Source organism: Cyprinus carpio, chromosome B17, assembly GCF_018340385.1.
Source record: "Cyprinus carpio isolate SPL01 chromosome B17, ASM1834038v1, whole genome shotgun sequence".
Taxonomy (NCBI): domain Eukaryota; kingdom Metazoa; phylum Chordata; class Actinopteri; order Cypriniformes; family Cyprinidae; genus Cyprinus; species Cyprinus carpio.
In genome coordinates this window covers 2,737,310-2,756,001 of record NC_056613.1, presented here as the reverse complement: position 1 = coordinate 2,756,001, position 18,692 = coordinate 2,737,310, and the positions used below count along the sequence as shown (strand labels likewise).

The following is an 18,692-nucleotide window of genomic DNA, read 5'->3' as shown; positions in this document are numbered from 1 at the left end:
CTTCACAGCCGTTTTGATTCCACACCTCATTTTGCACACTTTGGCCACTGGATGTCACAGTTTTACAACTTGAACTCTCAATTTGGAAGAAATAAATAATAACTTGTAATAAATAACTTAAATATAAATATGGAATATAGAAAATAAAACTAGAAACATATGTATGTATATTTCTGCAACGCACACGCACATATTTATATATTTAAGATGCCTAATCAAAATGAGCAGGTGTTCTATACACCTGATTAAACAATTTGATTATAATTTCATTAATACATAATCATTATACAATATACATGCACTGTTTTTGGTTCTTGTTTTGCCTTTTAAAATAAATTAGTGCTGTCAAACGATTAATCTCATCCGAAATAAAAGTTTTTGTTTACATAATATATGTGTGTATACTGTGTATATATAAATACACACACATACAGTATATATTTTGAAAATATTTCCATTTTTATATTTATATTCATATAATTGATATTATATACAAATATTTTAAATGCATAAACAACTTATTTTTCTTAAATATATACATGCATGTGTGTGTATTTATATATACACAATAAATATACACAGTACACATATATTATGTAAACAAAAACTTTTATTTTGGATGCAATTAATAAATTCAAAACACCAAAAAAAACACATGAAATAATATAAATGCAATTTTATAGATGCCTGATTTATTGCATAGATATCACCTGCTTTTATTAGATGTCTATATATATTTATTTATTTTATAGATGCCTGATTAAAGCAAACAGGAGTCAGAATGTAATAAAGGCTAACATTAAATATCGATAAATCATTGATTTCCGATTATTTTAATTCTCTACAAAGTTGTCACGATAATACTTATTCTTATTTATTTAAGAAACTAAATTTAACTAAAAACATTCCTCTGTGGGAATGGCGGCAGTCAAATAGCGCTGCAGTTCCTCATACGACCTGCAGGGGGCTCCAAAGTCAAATAGCAGCTACGAAACGCGCATCAGAATGAAGGGGAGGGAAACTTCAATTTGGCGCTGTGTTGAATCACTTAGACGCGCTCAGTCTGTCCGGTTCGCAGCACAGCAGAAGCTGCATCCTCTTTGTTTTCATTTGCCCTGTTTATTTAAAGATCGGATCAATGGAAAATAAATCGACACGCGGAAGAAAGCTACTCGCTGACACTGGATACAAACAGCGATTCTGATGCTGCGAGGAATAAAGTGTAAGTTATCTGCGGAGAGGAAACAATCCAGCGTCAGTCAAGAACTTAAAAGCTGTGCGACTGGATATATGAGAAAAAATACACTTTTAAAAAGGGATTTTCATATGCTAAAGCTTGTATTCATTTCATATTCTATATGGCACGGCGCGGTTGTCAAGGTAACGTTACTGATGTAAACATGATGCACTTTAAACTTTGTTTACATCGATTCTTCGCACTGAAACCAAATTTAATTTGAGATTTACTGTTTCCTCGTGTGATAAGACATGTAACACTCGTTTTTTCTGCCTTTTATTAGTGAATTCAGCACTGGGAAGTCTTGTTTACTGTTGATGGACCGCCAGTGTTGATGTTTACAGCACTGAAGATGGGAAGAATGTATCATACGCGCTTGGGAATGGACTTTGGGAGTGTCCTCTGATTTGGGAATGATGAATAACGGACCCACTATCGTCTACGAGTGGCTGAAAACCCTCCAGCTGTGTCAGTATGTGGAGTCATTTGTTGACAATGGTTATGATGACCTGGAGGTGTGCAAACAGATAGGAGACCCAGACCTGGATGCCATCGGCGTCTTCACCCCACATCATCGGGAAAAGGTTCTCCGGGCCGTGGAGAGACTCCAAGATGAAGACAAGAAGGTGGCACCGGGGCTGTATTTCACCCTTGAACCGCTTCCACACGGCACATGCCCTCAAATTAGTGACTGCAAACAGAAATGCACCAAGTCTTGGGTCAACTCTACTTGGGACAGGCCCAGGACCGGCCTCTCCGGTGACTTCAATGCTCTAGAGAACCACAAGGAGCCGGTGGTGTATCCCAAACTCAAGCTAAAGATAATGATAAGGGATAAGCTGGTGAAGGATGGAATTGACCTGAGCAAAATGCCCTACTCGTATAAAGTGAGTACTAACCTTACGTCATTATTGTTCCTGAAAAATGTTTGCACCGTCTCTTTGTTTTGCTGCAGAGATATTGACATTTTCTTCCTGCTTTCAAAGGTTACCCGTTTGCTTGAAATTTACACACCTGGTGTGTGTGTTTAGTCTCGTTTTTGGACGATCCGAGAAAGGTTGTGCCTGCGAAATGTCCCTTGTAAATGTCATCCATTATTATGTTTACTTGTGCGGTGGTGGTCGACCAATATGAGGTTTTCTTTTTTTGGCCAGTTCTGAAATAACGTTCAAGGTGTAGATGAGTTTGTTTCTTCATGGGAACAGATTTGGAGAAATTTTGCATTACATCATTTGCTCACCAATGGATCCTCTGCAGTGAATGGGTGCCGTCAGTCCAAATAGCTGATAAAAACATCATGATAATCCACAAGTAGTCTACACCTCTCCAGTCCATCTGTTAGCATGAGTGAATTTTTGTAAGAAACAAATCCATCCTTAAGTCGTTTTTAACTTCTAGCCATTGCGTCTGGCTAAAATACACATCGTCTGTCTACAGTATAAGCTATATAAGTATAAGCAAAAACAACCATCAAAATTAAATCAAACATCCACTACATATCACAAACAAAATAGACTGAAGTGGTGTGGATTATTGTGATGTTTTTATCAGCTGTTTGGACTCTCATTTTGACGGCACCCATTCACTACAGAGCATCCATTTGTGAGCAAGCGATGTAATGCTAAATTTCCCCAAATCTGTTCTGATGAAAAAACAAACTCATCTACATCTTGGATGGCCTGAGGGTTAGTAAATGCAATTTTTTGAATGACCTTTACCTTTTTCATTGGCCAGTGCTTATAATCTGAAAAAGTCTGAATATTGGCTGAATAATTGCTCTGGTTGATATATCGGTCCATCACTATTGCAAGCAAGTATCCAAGCAAACCTTTGCATAGATTGGCAGCACATTAAATGTTGTGGTTATCATATTGTCTTTTTATCATAAACGTGAACTTATTTCTGAGCTCTTGTTGGTCTAGTACAGTATTATAGTTCCGTGTTGCAGCATGCTTGATGCTTTCCAAGTCAGATGATTTTATCCAGCCAGAGATGTTTAAGTATTAGACAACTTTAATTGAAGTCGTTATTCATTAGTGCACTCTGGGGCTTTGAGAGCAGGCGGGTCTTGGCTCTAATCGATAACCCAGAGAACAAGAACTGTAATCCATTAACTACACTGAATGCTATTAATAGAGTGATTTACTGCACAGTTGTCATCACTGAGCATCATTTAAAACTCAAGAGCTTTTAAATTATAGGCAGGCTAATGCAATGCACGTTTAATGTTTGTTTGTGTCAGATTCAGTTTTGTTATTATGAAAGTGATGTTTTGGACCTTGAGAAGCCGTTAGGTCAGCACAACTCTTTATATTTAGTTTGGTTTCAGTGATTTATTGAAATGATTTTATTGCACAATGACTAATTAAGCCAAATGAAGCACAAACTAATGCTTTTGTAACAGTGCATATAATGTTTGATCATTCCAAACATTCACAATATTGTTTTGTTTTCCAATAACATATTTATCTGAATATCATTAAAACAATTAAAAAAGTAAAATGACATATCAAAATATATCTTTGATTATTTATTAGCAAATGTTTTCTTATTTTAAAGATAATTCTACCACAATTTAGTGATGTTTATGCTTAAAACAATAAAAACTAAATAAGGATGAGAAAATTAAACTTGCATATAATGTTTTATCATTTCAAACGTTCACAATATTCTCTTGTTTTCCAATAAAAATATATATCTGAACATCATTAAAACAGTATATATTCATTTGAAAAGAATAAGTGCACATTTAAATGTATCTTAAATTTTTTACCATATTAGCAAATTTTATTTTAAAGATAATTCTAACACAATTTATTGATGTTTTTGCTCACAACAAAATAAAAAATTAATTATGGTTGAAAAAAGTAAAATTTATTCACCCTTAATTATTCTTTGAAAATTAGTCTTTTATTGTATACAACTGATGTTTTTAATGAGAAAAAAATACAAAAATACTGATTAAGTTTTTTTCCCACATTATAAATATTGTAAAATATAAAGGTAACATTTTTTTTGATACATTAATGGATTCCCTCTCCATCTTTTATTGTAATGCATAATTTTTCCTCTGTATATTAGTATATATAATAAAAATACTAAGTAAGATTTTTGTTTGCAGTATTTCTGCTGTAGAGTTCCACATTTTAAATAAATCACATTTATATTTCAATATAAAGGTTGCACTTTCTTTATAAATTGAGTCCCTCATATGTTTTTATTGTTTTTTTTTAGACATATAGACATATCAATATATATATATAAAAAACAGAAAAATAGTTGTTTTTTTTTCTGTTTTCCCCACTGTGGAATTCCACATTTTAAATATAAATGACATTTATAGTTAAATTTAAAGGTAACACAGTCCCTCTCCGTCTTTTATTGTTATGCATATTTTTTCCTCGTCATATCTGCATATGTAATAAACAGTCTTCATTAGCAGACAGGGACTCCACCTGTAGCAGAGCGCTTGTCATGCTTCTGCGGTGAGCTGTCACTGGACTCCACCGCCGCTTTTGTTCTTGTCCGAGTCGTGTTTCCATTATGCTGTCTTATCAGCACATTTATCAGTGACGGGTCTCTGGTGACAGATGGCTTCATTGCGCTTTGAGCTTAGAGAGCCATTTAATGTCTCATGCCATGCCAAAGTCCTCATTATCATTACTGTCATTTGCATTTGCAAAGAGTGGCCCACTTTTAAAATGTTTTCACTTGCTTCCTTGGTTTCACGGTATGTGAACTGCTGCTTCCCAAATTGTCTTGCAAATTGAGATGTGTTTGTGCTGCATCTAACAACATGCGCTTGAGCGAGCTTGATTTAAACATGTATTTGTGGTTTTCTAGGCTTATTCCAAAGCGTATCTGTGGACTGAGAGGAATCTGAACTGAAGAACTGCATTGAACACCAAATTTAGGGTTTAAAGGAATGGTTCGCCCAAAATGATTTACTTAACCTAGTTGTGCAAACCCATACTGTATGCTGCTGTTAGATTTCCTACAAAAAAGTTTTTTTTGGATGAATGTTCTTTGCAGAGAATTTGAGTTCATATTGACTGTCATGTCTTTGTCAGATTTACATTGCATTTACATTGTCATTTAGCAGACGCTTTTATCCAAAGCAACTTACAAATGAGGACAATGGAAGCAATCAAAATCAATGCTATGACAAGTCTCAGTTAGCTTAATGCATTACACGTGGCAAGGGTTTTTTTAAAGTAATGAATAAAAAGAAAACAGGTAGAATAGAGCAAGCTTGTGTTAAAGGCCTCTTTTGCTCTTGTTAATTGTATAATAAATAAAAAGAACAGAAATAGATAGAATACAAAAAGAATAGAGAAGCTAGTGTTAGTTTCTTTTCTTTTTTTAAGTAAACAAGCAGTTAGTAAATGAATAGAGTGCAAGTCTAAAAGGGGCAGGTGTTTTACAAATATATACTGGCTAAATACTTCAGACATTGTGCTATTTTTGAATTCTGCGTACAGTTTTTGTGTTATGTGCTAAATTTGATTATGTAAACAATGCCAAGATCATGGGTTTAATTACAAGTAAAATGCCACAATTGAACTGATAAAAATGTAACCTATGCCTTCAACACAGTGTGCATTTCTTCGGATAAAAGGTCTTCGGTCTGACAAATGCATGAATGTAAAATAAAAACAAGACTTCAAATATTCATCTTAGTCAGGGTAGTGCCATATTTAATTTTTGACAGCAATGAAAATGAGGCTGTGTGGGACTGAAGTACGGTTTGTTCAATGGATGGTCTTTTGTTCAACAACATAACGTTTGTTTCGCTGACGAAACAAATACTACATAAAACAGTTTTGAAAGTTGTAAGTTGTGAAAATTGTTGTCTAAATACTATAAGTCTGTCTGAGTGTGTACTTCCTGGATCTCTGCTTCTCGTAAATACTATTGTTATTGTGCATGTTATTTTTTGACAGACATTAATGTTGTGATATTTGAATGATGTGGATTTGAAAACAGATGGATTGTAAGGGGATAATTATTTCTTTCTTTCTTAATGATTGTTTATAATTGATGCCCATGAGTGTGTTATGTCAATATTTTCAGTTCTAATATTCCGACTTACAGCCAGCTTATGTTTTTGACAGACGTGATAATGTGCACAAGGGGAGAACTATGTTTGAATTTTGGGTAATTATAAAACGTGCTAGAGACATTCAAAATGCTTTTTGCATAGTCGTTATACTTATTATAAGTTATGCTTATACTTATCATTATACTTAAGTTTATTTTGTGGTTTAAATAAATTACATGTTACACAGAGACAGACTGTTACATTCAGCTGTCGCAAATTTGTTGTGAAAATCACGTTGATTTTTTTTATACCAGGAATGGAGTGCATTTGATGCATAAGGTTGTTTTTATTGTCTCTTTTATCAAAAATCTTTTATTTAATCTTTAATTTTATTTAAACCCATGAAAATGCAACTCCTATTCTAAATAATAATGAAAAATTACTTGTTCCATTTATAACCCGTTTGCAGATTTTGACTCATCTGGGACATATAGTAGATCATCTGCTCCAGTCAAAGTCTACTGATTTCTCCAGTTTGCTTTGTATTGGCACAGAACATGAGACACCCAGCCTCCGTTTAGTGTTTTTGGATAACTTTTGGCAGTGGAAAGATGATAGTAAGCGCATCTTGTATTCTGTCTGACCTGCATTATGAATGGATGAGGGTTCCTGTGCTGGCTTGGTTGAAGTGTTGATTCCCAAACTGGTGTCTTTTCAAAAAAGCTTGTGTAAGTGAAGCGTGTGTCACAACAGATGAATCGTGTCTGGTCAGGATGAGCAGGTCCTTGTGGCATGTGGCAAGAGAGATCAAGGCATCAATTGCATATTCTTTCTGGCTATATTAGTGAGTCAGAAGGAGTCTGTCTCTTTAGATTAGGAAGCAGCGTCCTGATTTTTATTCCACATGGCACTCTTTTAAAAAACTGAAGCGTTTCATACGTTATGCAGTTATGCTATGCTCAGGTTGAACTAACCATTAACCCTAAGTACTAAACTTCAATGCATAACCTTTTGGGTATAAATGTTTCCCTGAATCGTCTGGCTTGTTGAGATGATCTGTTTTGCCTGATGGACTATTGTTGGAACTATATTTCCTGACAAAGCCTCTAATCTGGTTAAGCTGTATTTTAGAGCTTTGTTGTTTTGGCTTTTCAGATCTTGTTTTTTTGGATCCATGTGGCTCATCGGCATGCTGGGCTTTTGCTAAATCACTTTTCTTCATCATATGTGAGTTGTGTTAGGAAATGCCTCACACTGGGGCTTAAAACCAGTTTAAGGCATCAATTTTCCTGCTGTAAAACATTTGGTGACTCTTTTACATGTTTAAATTTGTACTTACTGCCAAACTAATTAGTTTAAGGTTAAAAACAGCATTCACAACTCATTTTATGCCTGCAATGAGGCTTGTTTTCGAATCAAATAGGATGAGAAAATAAAATAGAGCTGGGGTGTATTCCAGAAAGCAAGGTTAACTTGCCATCTGCTATAACTTACTCAAACCTTGCTAACTTGAGGTATGTTGATTCCTCAACGCGTCCGGGAGTAAGTTCATTCAACCAAGAGTAAGTTCCTGGTTTTTAAGTTTTTTATTGGTATTGTCAGTTGAGATTTGAAAAAAGTATTTATTTATTTATTTATTTGTCAGATCATTACACTGATAAATTATTTACATTAAGATAGTTATTTATAATTAGATAATAAGGTAAATTAATAAGTTGCAAATATCTAAGTTGTCATCTATCTATCTATCTATCTATCTATCTATCTATCTATCTGTCTATCTTTAAATTTACTTCAGATTTATATTTACTGATTGTTCAGTTTTGTTTCGGATAAGTCAGGCAAAAATGGAAATTCCTCATTAGTCATCTACTCTTTATTTTTTGTCAGTTTTCATTGAGTATGTTTTACATTTAATTCTTCATAGAAAGTGGCACTTGACAGCCTCAGTAACTTTTATAGCATGGAAAAATGCAACTTGCTTGGCTGATTTTGTGTTCCACAAACATTTCCAAGGCTTTCAAACAACACAGGGTGAGTAAACGATGGCAGAACTTTCATTTTGGAGTGATCTTCTCAAAGATAATGAAGAGCTTGGCTTCCACAGATCTGTGTTTTCTGAGGACTGAGAGAACAAGTGCACCGATTCTCCACCGGATAATGTTCATAAAAGATTCAGGCACAAACTGTAAAGTGCAGCATTCTGGAAAGCATTTCATGAGTCACCGCTGACCTTTTATTAGATCTGAGCAAAAGGTTTTTGTGATTTCAAACATTTCTCTCAGGTTTCTGTCTGGCAGCGGGCGCAGAGACATTTTAGAGGTTCACTTGAACGGCCCGTCCTTTAAGGACAAACTACATCATGTTTTGGACTCATACCTTGTGTTTGCTGTTTTTGAATCCGAGTGAATCTGTTCTCCTGTCAGTTTTAAACTGGAACAGAGAGCAGGCTGGCAGCGAAGAGGCCATCAGAGATGTGCTTTCTGAATAAGTCTGACAGAAACACTGCGGAGGGACTTCAGAGCTCTTTTGAGAGGATTTTGCATTTAAGTTTCTTTTTACAAACCTTTAACCATAGTTACAGCAGTTTGCTGCTTCTTGAGCTCAGATAAATGTCTGGATGGAAGTGTGCTGTGATCTCTGTGTGAGCTGAGGGTGAGGGGTGAACCGGCCTCACAGCTGCGACCCGAACGCTTTAAGATTACTGGATTTTGAAGGATTACCACCCAATTTGAGCGTTATTTCTCATGAACTTACGGCCTCACAACAGCACCAGCGCTTAAAACCCACTTAAACGTCTGATTGGTCATTATAGTGCTGTTTTTCTTTACTATAGTGTGAAGCAGAAGCTAGTCAACTTTTCTTGTATGGTAGTTAAACTCAGTCTCAACAGTGTTGTCAGTGTGAAGTAACATTTGGTTTATGATGCATGTAAGTGCATAAACGATCTGTTCTTTCTGCACTATAAGACAATTTAATGCTATTTGCAATGCAAATATTTTCAGATGCAAATGCCCAACAGCAGCCATTGCTAGTTGCCATTCCAAAATATTTTTAAATATATTTAATAACTAAGTGATGGTGGTCATTTTTGGATAAATTAATGAATTAATTACTTTTCTAATTTGTAAAAAAAAAGTCATATATTTTTTTTGAAAACTAAATAGTTTAGTATCGTGATAACTATAAATATTATAATATAGTTTTTTGTTGGAAATGCAATAATTATTTGATAAATATATATTTAATTATTTCAAATTAAATATATATTTTATTTAATTACAAAATTCTAACCTATCATTGAAGCAAATATAGAAAGTGGGGGGGAAATCTCATTATCAAATATGTATATACTTTTTTTTAAACATAAGTAATAAGTATTTTTTAACACGCACATATATTTGTGTGTATAATTCATATAATACACTTGATTAATATTTGTAGGGGGTTATTTGTAGGGGGATCAGATGACCTCCACTTTCTGCTTTCACATTGGTATTTGCATCAATGCACATTTGCATAAAATTAGCTTTTTGCAGTTGCTTTGTTGTGACATAATGCTGTCATTGTGCGCACATCCTAATCATTTAGTTCGCTGCCATGTTACTACATATCTACTGTTTTTGCAAAGGTCTGCTCTGGAAATGGCTCAGGTTACGCCGGTAGCCTACTGCAATTATGAGCAAATGTAAACCACGTGTACAGTCTTCACAACATAGACTAGATTTGTAGGATATACTCCACATCAAATCGATGTTGATTGATTATCTTTGACAGATGTAACAGGTTCAATGGCATTCTGGGAAACTGGGATGTGCTTTTTTATGGTGGCTGTCCTTTTCATTGTCTGCTCCACCGCACGATCAATTTGTGTTGCCGTTGGACTCTGTCTTTATGCATGGATGCTTTGAACAGGCACATACAGTGTTGCGGCTTAACTGTGTTAGTGGAACAGTTAATATAATAAACGATGGCTGTAAATGACCTAACAGCCTGGGCAGGAGCGGGTGCGTTTGATCGAAATATGACCGTTCGGTGTTACGATAACATGCCAGTTCATATGAATGTCCCTCAGGAACAAAATATTATGTCACTGTATGAGTAATTTAGCATCACATCAACAATTGTTTGCTTCAAATCAAATTATATTTTTACTGAATATATATTTTACTTTCATGTTACTCTAATGTCAATTTAATCTTTAACTTTCATCTATTTCTTTGCTTTTTAAGCCATTGTGGCATGTTTAGATTTTTAAGTATGAATCACTCTTCAACATGTTCTACATGAGTTATAATGCATGGATGCTGTACACACCCTTTTGGTGGTTAATTGTTCAGAGACAGGGCGTTTTGCTCCACGTTCAGCATCTGGTTTAGGTTTCTGTGAGCAGACAGACGGGATGGAGATCCTCTTTAATGCACACTTTAGCCGAACAAACAGCTGTGTGTCGTAATGTTACTGGCTGCTCAGAAGAGCTCTTCAACACAAGAGTCGCTGTTTAATGACCCTCAAACAACAAACATGCTTAAAGACCATGTGAAATCAAAATGAACCATTTTAACATTTTTAAATTGATGTTGTTGCTCTTCCTGTTCACAATTAATGTGCATTTGCTATTGAAAAAATGTTTGTTTTTAAAAAAAATTTGTGTAAATGTCAATTTTTTTGCTTATACAAAATAATAAAAATCAGGATAGAATTGACACGTGTTTTGTTTTACACCTAAACTAAGCTGATTTTGACAGTTTGTCATTTTTAAGTCACAGAGATCATTATAGCATGATTGGAAGATCATAATAATGTGTTGTTATTTTGAGGACTAACACATCCTTTCCGCTCGGGTGAAAGCTGCTAGTTATCTGCTGTCTGTAGTGACTCTGGCTTCCGCTGGCAGACGGCCATTATAGCCGGCGGTCGGATGCAGTGGATGTCCAGCACAGCTCTGAATGTAAGAGTCAAGAGTTAATGTACTGACAAATCCATCCACTTACAGCTCTGAGGACTTCAGCGCCCTTCAAATCACACCAAAACAGCTTTCTTTAGAGACTGAAGACTGAAGAAGCTGATTGAACTACTAAACAGATGCTGACCATTTAGTGCTTTTGGCTAGATTTGTTGTGATTATATGGTGAACATTGTAGTGATCGTTTGTGTCTGGGTCTGTCTAATTCATGACCTCTTTGTTTATTGTTATTTGTTTGTACATTAGTGCTTGATCTGTTTCATGTTTCAGATGAAGGTCATGTGTTTGATTCTCAGGGAATGCATGAATCGATAAAATGTATAACCTGAACCAATGCAGTGTTATGCCTGTCAAGTGCATACATTTAACGTAAACAGGTAAAAAAAATAATTTTATTTTTTAAATTATTTTTTTTTATTAATTATATTGCATATATATATATATATATATATATATATATATATATATATATATATATATATATATAATAATTTTTTTTATTTTTTTTTTTTATTATTCATATTTAAGGGATTTACATTTAAGCCTTTGGTAGATGCTTTTATTTATATATAAATAATCCATATATATAATTTTTTATGGAAAGTTTGTTAAATTCCAAGCAAAAATAATTATATTGTGATACATTTTAAGAAATAAAAAATAAAAAAAGGAAGAAAAAAAACTGATTTTGGGTGTACAGCTCACACCTGGTTGTGAGTTTAACAATCTAATTCTTTCTTAAAATAAGCTTTTTCTCGTGTTTGGTTAGTTTAATCTTTTTATTGTTGCTTTTTTGGATCTAGGAACCCAAAGCATTTAGCATCTCATTTCATTGCCATCTTCTTTTTATTTCAGGTGTCAAATCTCTTCCCATTTCTTTTGGGAGCTGCTACAGGTGCTAAATGAAATGTGCAGTATTCGCCTTTTCTTCCACATCCGAGGCTTATTTTGTTCAGTGGGATATCAGTCAGTGTTCATTTTACACTCGATATTCTGAAGCAAAATGCACATGTGATGGAGAAGACAACCGTAATGTACTTTTCCGCTGAATTCACATGTAAATATTTTCCTTTGTCTCCAAGAGCCGGGGCCCCAGGGAAGTGTCCTGTCATACAAAACCCTCCGATTGGACAAATCCCGCTGCCACTTTCAAAACAATAGAGCGCTCTGTCATCTGTACTGTACCGGTGCCTTTCAGAGAAAACGATCGGCCCGTAGTTTGCAGCTCCTCTGGAGAGCAGCGAGCCCTTCAGACAGGAGGTGTCCAGCAGAAGCTAATCTGTGAATGGGCTCCGCGGCCCCTCGGTTCCTTACAGCTGACAGCTGTGTGTGTCTTTTCAGATGGTCGTTTGAGAGATGTAAAGCTCATGCTGGCTCTGACCCCCATTCTTCATGGAAGAATAATGTCTGCCTTGGTTTCAGAGCAACAGCTTTAGCTGTAGTATGTAAAGATTTACTCTCAGTGTAGTACTTAGAAAAGTGCTAGTTTCTGATCAAATATGCACCATGAGCCCAGTGTTTCTGAAAGAGTAGCTTTTTGCCATACCTGTTTTTGAAGGCAGTAATGGACTATATTGCTAAACCAGTTTTATTTCAGTGCCTTTGAGATACTATTATTATATTTTTTAATTCATATTTTGAATGTTTTTATTTTTCTATTTTCATAAAAATTTTAGTCAAAATTTTAGTCATTTTGTTGTGAGTTTTTGTCATGTTTATTAGTTTTAGCTTTTTTATAGTATGTTTTTTTTTCATAAGTTTTTATTTAAGTTTTAGTATTTTTGGTTGAATAACAAACAAAATGAAATTTTGCGTTGGTAACAGGCTGAAAAGATTTTATTTTATTTTCAGTTAACATTAATTTCAACAACCCAAAAGTAAAAAAAAAAAAAAAAAATTATGCTTTTAATTTTTAAACTATTATAACCCTGTCATACAAACTCAAAGATACAACTTATATTGTCATATTATTTATATTATTCAAATTATTTATTGCATTGATTTAATTGCACAAAAACCAGTAGCTATCATCCACTTCAACTAGTTTTTTTTTGTGCTTATTTTTAGGAGTAGGCTCACTAAACAGTTATCTATATTTTTAAAAGGTTTTCATGAACATTTTCTCTTGAAAGTTGTATATTTACTACAGTTTTGCTTGTGTTCAGAGTGAAAAGTATGCAAAATTGTTTTGATTTCTAAAATTGGCTGTCATATTGGTTATCAGCCGATGGATGTGAATAAATATTGGCTGTTGTAGGTTGAGACTCAAGATTTGGTTCTTGAATTTGATTAGCATGAAATTACACATGGATAACGAATATATGAGACATCTTTAGTTGTTGTCTGCAAACATACAGCACGACTAGTGTAGTCTGATTCATGGACAAATGACTCCTATGAGCAATTCTTTTTAATGAATCAATGGAAAAGACTCAAGTCACTGTTGGACTCGTGAATTATCGGTTAGAATCAGACTAATAATTAACTAATTGAAAGATACAGATTTGGAGCAGAGTTTTGATGTGGTAAATAATACACAAGATGTTACCTATGGTTATGTTTAGCATATATTGAACTATTAGAGATGATTTAATTCACAATTTCTTTAGTGGTTTCACAAAATTGGAACCAGAATTTAATGCAATTGCCATGAATATTAAACGAGTTGAAATTTCTCTATTAGTGCATCTCTAGCATGTACAAGCATGTAATTTGATGCTCTATGGTGGTATTTGATCTGTTTGGAGGTTCTCTGTTATAAAGTGTGCATGTTTTTAATGGATTAGCGCTGTGTCTGCAGTGAACGTTTGCACTCTCACACCTCTGCTTCGATTTAGCGCTGTGGCGGTTTGAAGGAGAGAAAGTAATCGGCTTTGTCCGACACTTCTCCCTCACACCTCTCGGTCTCTGAGGGATCAGTGGAGAGGTGAGCTGAACCGGCCCTGTGTCTGTGCTCTTTTGTTTCGGGGGGATGTGCACTTGCACATCTTAGTCGGCTCATATGCTTCAATCCTGCTGGTTAGGCGATGTAGCCATGACAACTCAAATGCGGGCAGAATGTGCTGGTTTCTCTTGCTGGGACAGACAGAACACTCCCTTCGGATGTGGGGCAGGCACATGGCACGACCGTCCCGTTGAGACCTGTTTCTTGGCACAAAGAAATTTTCCATAAGATGAGCTGCTGCTCTAAACCCACTGATTTATAATAGATGTTTTATCTTGCTATCTAAATAAGGACACGCCTGAGACTATTGTTATTTTTAGTGGAGAACTGATGTGTTACTGATCTAAATACTAGGCCGACTGATTGTTGATATAGTGTGATAGACACAGAATGAACTACAAATGAGAAAACGTTAATTTTCCAATAGCAGTCCTCTGGTTAAGTGTGTCGATCACCTAACCAAGCACATTGTTGACCAAAACTGGTCAAAATGGACAGATTGCAGTCGATTAATCAACCTTGCACTGCAAAAAGTCATTTTTTTTACTTAGTATTTTTGTCTTGTTTTTCAATACTAACATCTAAACACTTCTAAATTAAGATGCATTACTTGAGATGCAAAATGAAGAAATTAAAATTAAAATAATAAAAAACTATGAAATCTGGGAAAAAATAAACTTGTTTTTGCTTTTACTTTTTAGTATTTTTGTCTTATTTTCCAATACAAAATATCTAAAAAAATTTAAATCAAGAAACTTTTACTTGTGAGGCAAAATGACATGTTAAATTTTTCATAAGAATTAAGAAAAATAAATTTGTTTTCCTTTTTGAATTAAGTTTATTTTTCTTATCCCATTGGCAGGTAACCGTTCTTGTTTTAAGTAATTTTGATATGTCTTAGAAAACAAAGAGAATATGTCTTTTTGATTCAGTATTATTTCTTGATTCAAAAATGTTTAGATATTTTACTGCAACACAAGACAAAAATATCAAGAAAGAAAATGACTTTTTGCTGTGTGCTGATTGGTCAATCATTGATTGATTGTTTTTTATATAAAACGAATTAAGTTAGCCTAAATTATAATTATTAATAGCTAACTCTGACATACATTTTGCATTTTCAGAATTAAAAAAAAAGTAATGCTTCCTTTATGAATCGGTTGCAGCTAGTCTTCTTTGAAAGATGAAACCTGATTCTCAGCCCCTGTAAACACAAAATCCTTGTGCAATCAAATTCCCAAGTGGGATCTCAAGATAGGAAAATTGAGCCGTCTGGCGGGCATACGGCCCGTCTCGCACCTCTACTCAACACACAGCACTCTTAGTCCACCACCTGTCCTCTGTTCACCTCCACACACACACACACACACACACACACACACACACACACACACACACACACACACACACACACACACACACACACACACTAAAGGGAACAAAAAGCTTGTTCTTGTGTCCAGATCTGTATTTCCTCTTCCTTTGTCCCCATTTTGTCAAATTTCTTGACGTGTACATTGAAATGTTGCTTGTAGAACATGGTCAGTATGGAGCGAGAGGAAGCTGCAATGTGCTTTTCATGTACATTTTGTCCCTTGAGACCGCAAACCATGCGAAGATATAGGTTAAAAGAAAAGTTGGGCATGTGTTGTGCATCTGTTTAGGTTCTCAAAGGATGAACTGTAGCAAAATAGAAGTTGTTTGATAAATTGTGCTTTATTGGATAAGTAGTGTGAACGACAGGCTAATATATCTTCATGTATCATGTGGGAAGACGAGTTTTATAGAGCGCTGCTGTCGGGATCCGGAAGTTAAAATCCCATGCATTTTCTCCATTGAGAAATTGATTTTTAGGGCTAATGTATGACCCTTTCAGGGCAGATATATTGTGAACATGTTATGAGTTTGTGAAGTGATGGCCATTATTAGTGGTTTCCCGCTTAGATTTTAGAAAAAAAGGTTTAATTTCTGAATTCCCAGTGAAGGACTCTACGGTCCTGAAATCTGCACCAATCACAGTCTGTGTAAACCACTTATTTGTATTTATTTTCAAAGTTCACAGTGACCTTAATGGTGTTCTATACTTCAACGTAAAATACCATATAGTACCATATAATAGTTTTTATGGATTTTTAAAACTTTATAATTGGAGTTATATGTTAGTAGTCTATTTTAGACCTGGTGTGCTTGTTATCTTACTATGGTCGCGAGTTCCATTGAACTCTATTGGTAATGATGGAACTTGAAACCATAGTTCACCTTTGGAAACATGCCTGATTGATTAGAAATGACTAGAATGAAGGCAGCTTAGTGTTTAAATTTTTATGTTAACATTTTTTGTTAAAATGTTTTGTTAACTTTTAATTAAATTAATTTATTCATTTATTTATTCAGATGGAGCGGCATTTAATACACAGAGCTGCAGATCACTGACAAGCTACGCAATATCACATTCATAATCACAGATGAATCGCCTTCTAGCTTGTCAGTGATCTATGGCTCTGTGTATTAAATGCCGCTCCATCTGAAAGCACGTGATGGAGATTTACTATTAATCACAGAACTGGCTTTACTGACGAGATGCGCATGATAATGACATGCGATTTATCGTGCAGCCCTAATAACAAGCTTTAATAAACAACGATGCATGATTTCATAATGTAAGCATTATTCTAAAGCCTCTGTGTCTCTGACCTAAATTTCCAGCGGGGAAATGAGGTCTTATAATGGGTTACCAGATGTGATAAAAGACCTAATGGTGAAGGATTAATCTTTATAAACAAAATGATTTGACGATGTCTCTGTGAGCAGACGGGCTTCGTGTTTTAAAGCACTTACTGAAGGTCACTTTCACAGCCTCTCTGGATGGATTACTGCACCATAACCCATGAGGCCTCATCCGAACCCATGCAACATCCTCCTCTCCCCCTGTCTGGATGTTCAAAAATCAGGCTTTTTCTGTGGCCATTCTGCTCTGAACAATGCTAAAGCTGGTCCCGGCGTCTAGACGCTGTGCACTGCATTTCAATCAGGCCGAGAGAATAGCCGCGCTCACCGCCAGCTCACAGACGCATGCTCGTCACATGGCTCTTAATTAAAGCGCAAAGACTTGAAAGGGAAGGCGTTTCTGCGGCGCTGGCGAGAGCCCGTGAAAGCTTGAGATGGTGGTAATTTGTGGGTGCAAAGGAGGTAAAAGCTGAAGCGGAAATGTCATTAGAAAGGCACAAAAGAGAGGAAGCTGTGTTGTGTACCTGTAACGCTGGAGAAAAGTGGTTTTGTGGGAACTGAGAAGCTCTTAGAAGAGATCCGCGCTTCCGCTTAATTCACAGTCAAACGCTGATGTAACAGACAAAATTCAGAATGAAAGAGGTGTTCTTTCAGTTAATGAGTGTGAATTTGAATTGATTTGGTCACAATACACAGGAAGTTCAATACGAATTTGAATTGGAACGAAATAAGTGGAGTTTACTGAATGCTATCTATCTATCTATCTATCTATCTGTCTGTCTGTCTGTCTGTCTGTCTGTCTATCTATCTTTTGATTGATCGTTCGTTCGTTCATTCGTTCATTCATTTGCTTGTTTGCTTGTTCAATATATTGTTTGTTCGCTTGTCGTTCGTTCACTCGTTCATTTGTTCACTTATTTGCTCACTCTATATATTTTTCATTTGTTCGCTTGCACATTCTATTTATGTAATGTTTGTTCATTCTTTGGTCATTCTATGTGTCATCTATCTATCTATCTATCTATCTATCTATCTATCTATCTATCTATCTATCTATATATATATCTATAAGCAAATGAGCAAGCCAACAAATGAACAAACTATAGATAGATATATATATATATATATATATATATATATATATATAGTTTGTTCATTTGTTGGCTTGCTCATTTGCTTGTTCGCTCATTCTATCTATTGTTCGTTCATTTTATCATTCATTATCTGTTGTTCTTTCTATCTATAATGTTCTTTCTTTTTTCTTACTTTATTTCTTACTTACTTTATCTTTTTATCTTTGCCTTTCTTTCATTCCATAATTTTATCATTCATTCTTTCTTTTTCTTTCTTTCTTTCTTTCTTTGTCTTTCTTTCTTTCTCTTTTTATTTTTGTCTTTTTATCATTCCATAATTTTATCATTCTATTGTTTTTTTCTGTCGTTCTGTTGTATTGTATCTGAATACCTGCATTTCTATATTTGTCTTTTTATTCTTCTTTTAATACTATCAATCAAGTCTTTAAGGCAACAGTCAAACTTTGCTTTTATGGGTAAAAATGATACAGTAGTAACATGTAATTTTTTTAAAAATTCTACTTCCTTACATGAAAATTGCAGTTCTACGTTCTGTTCAGTACCTCTATGCTAGTTTATTTCGAATTCAGGAATTAAATGAAAAATAAAAATGTCCATCAACTAAATGTGCATTTCATTAATTAAAAGCCGTCTAGGTTTGGTTTGAGGTTTATTTTGTATTTTTTTTTATACCTTTTCAGGTG

General features: G+C 34.8%; 1 protein-coding gene across 1 annotated transcript in view; it reads left to right on the top strand.

Moving 5' to 3' along the window:
- Positions 1-1,587: 1,587 nt before the first annotated feature.
- Positions 1,588-18,692, top strand: part of LOC109075820 (SAM and SH3 domain-containing protein 1-like) — an 81,046-nt gene continuing 63,941 nt past the window's right edge. Inside the window, exon 1 of the mRNA XM_042743050.1 lies at positions 1,588-2,124. Coding sequence (XP_042598984.1) covers positions 1,651-2,124 — 474 coding nt within the window. The 5' untranslated portion in view covers positions 1,588-1,650. The remainder of the gene's footprint in view (positions 2,125-18,692) is intronic.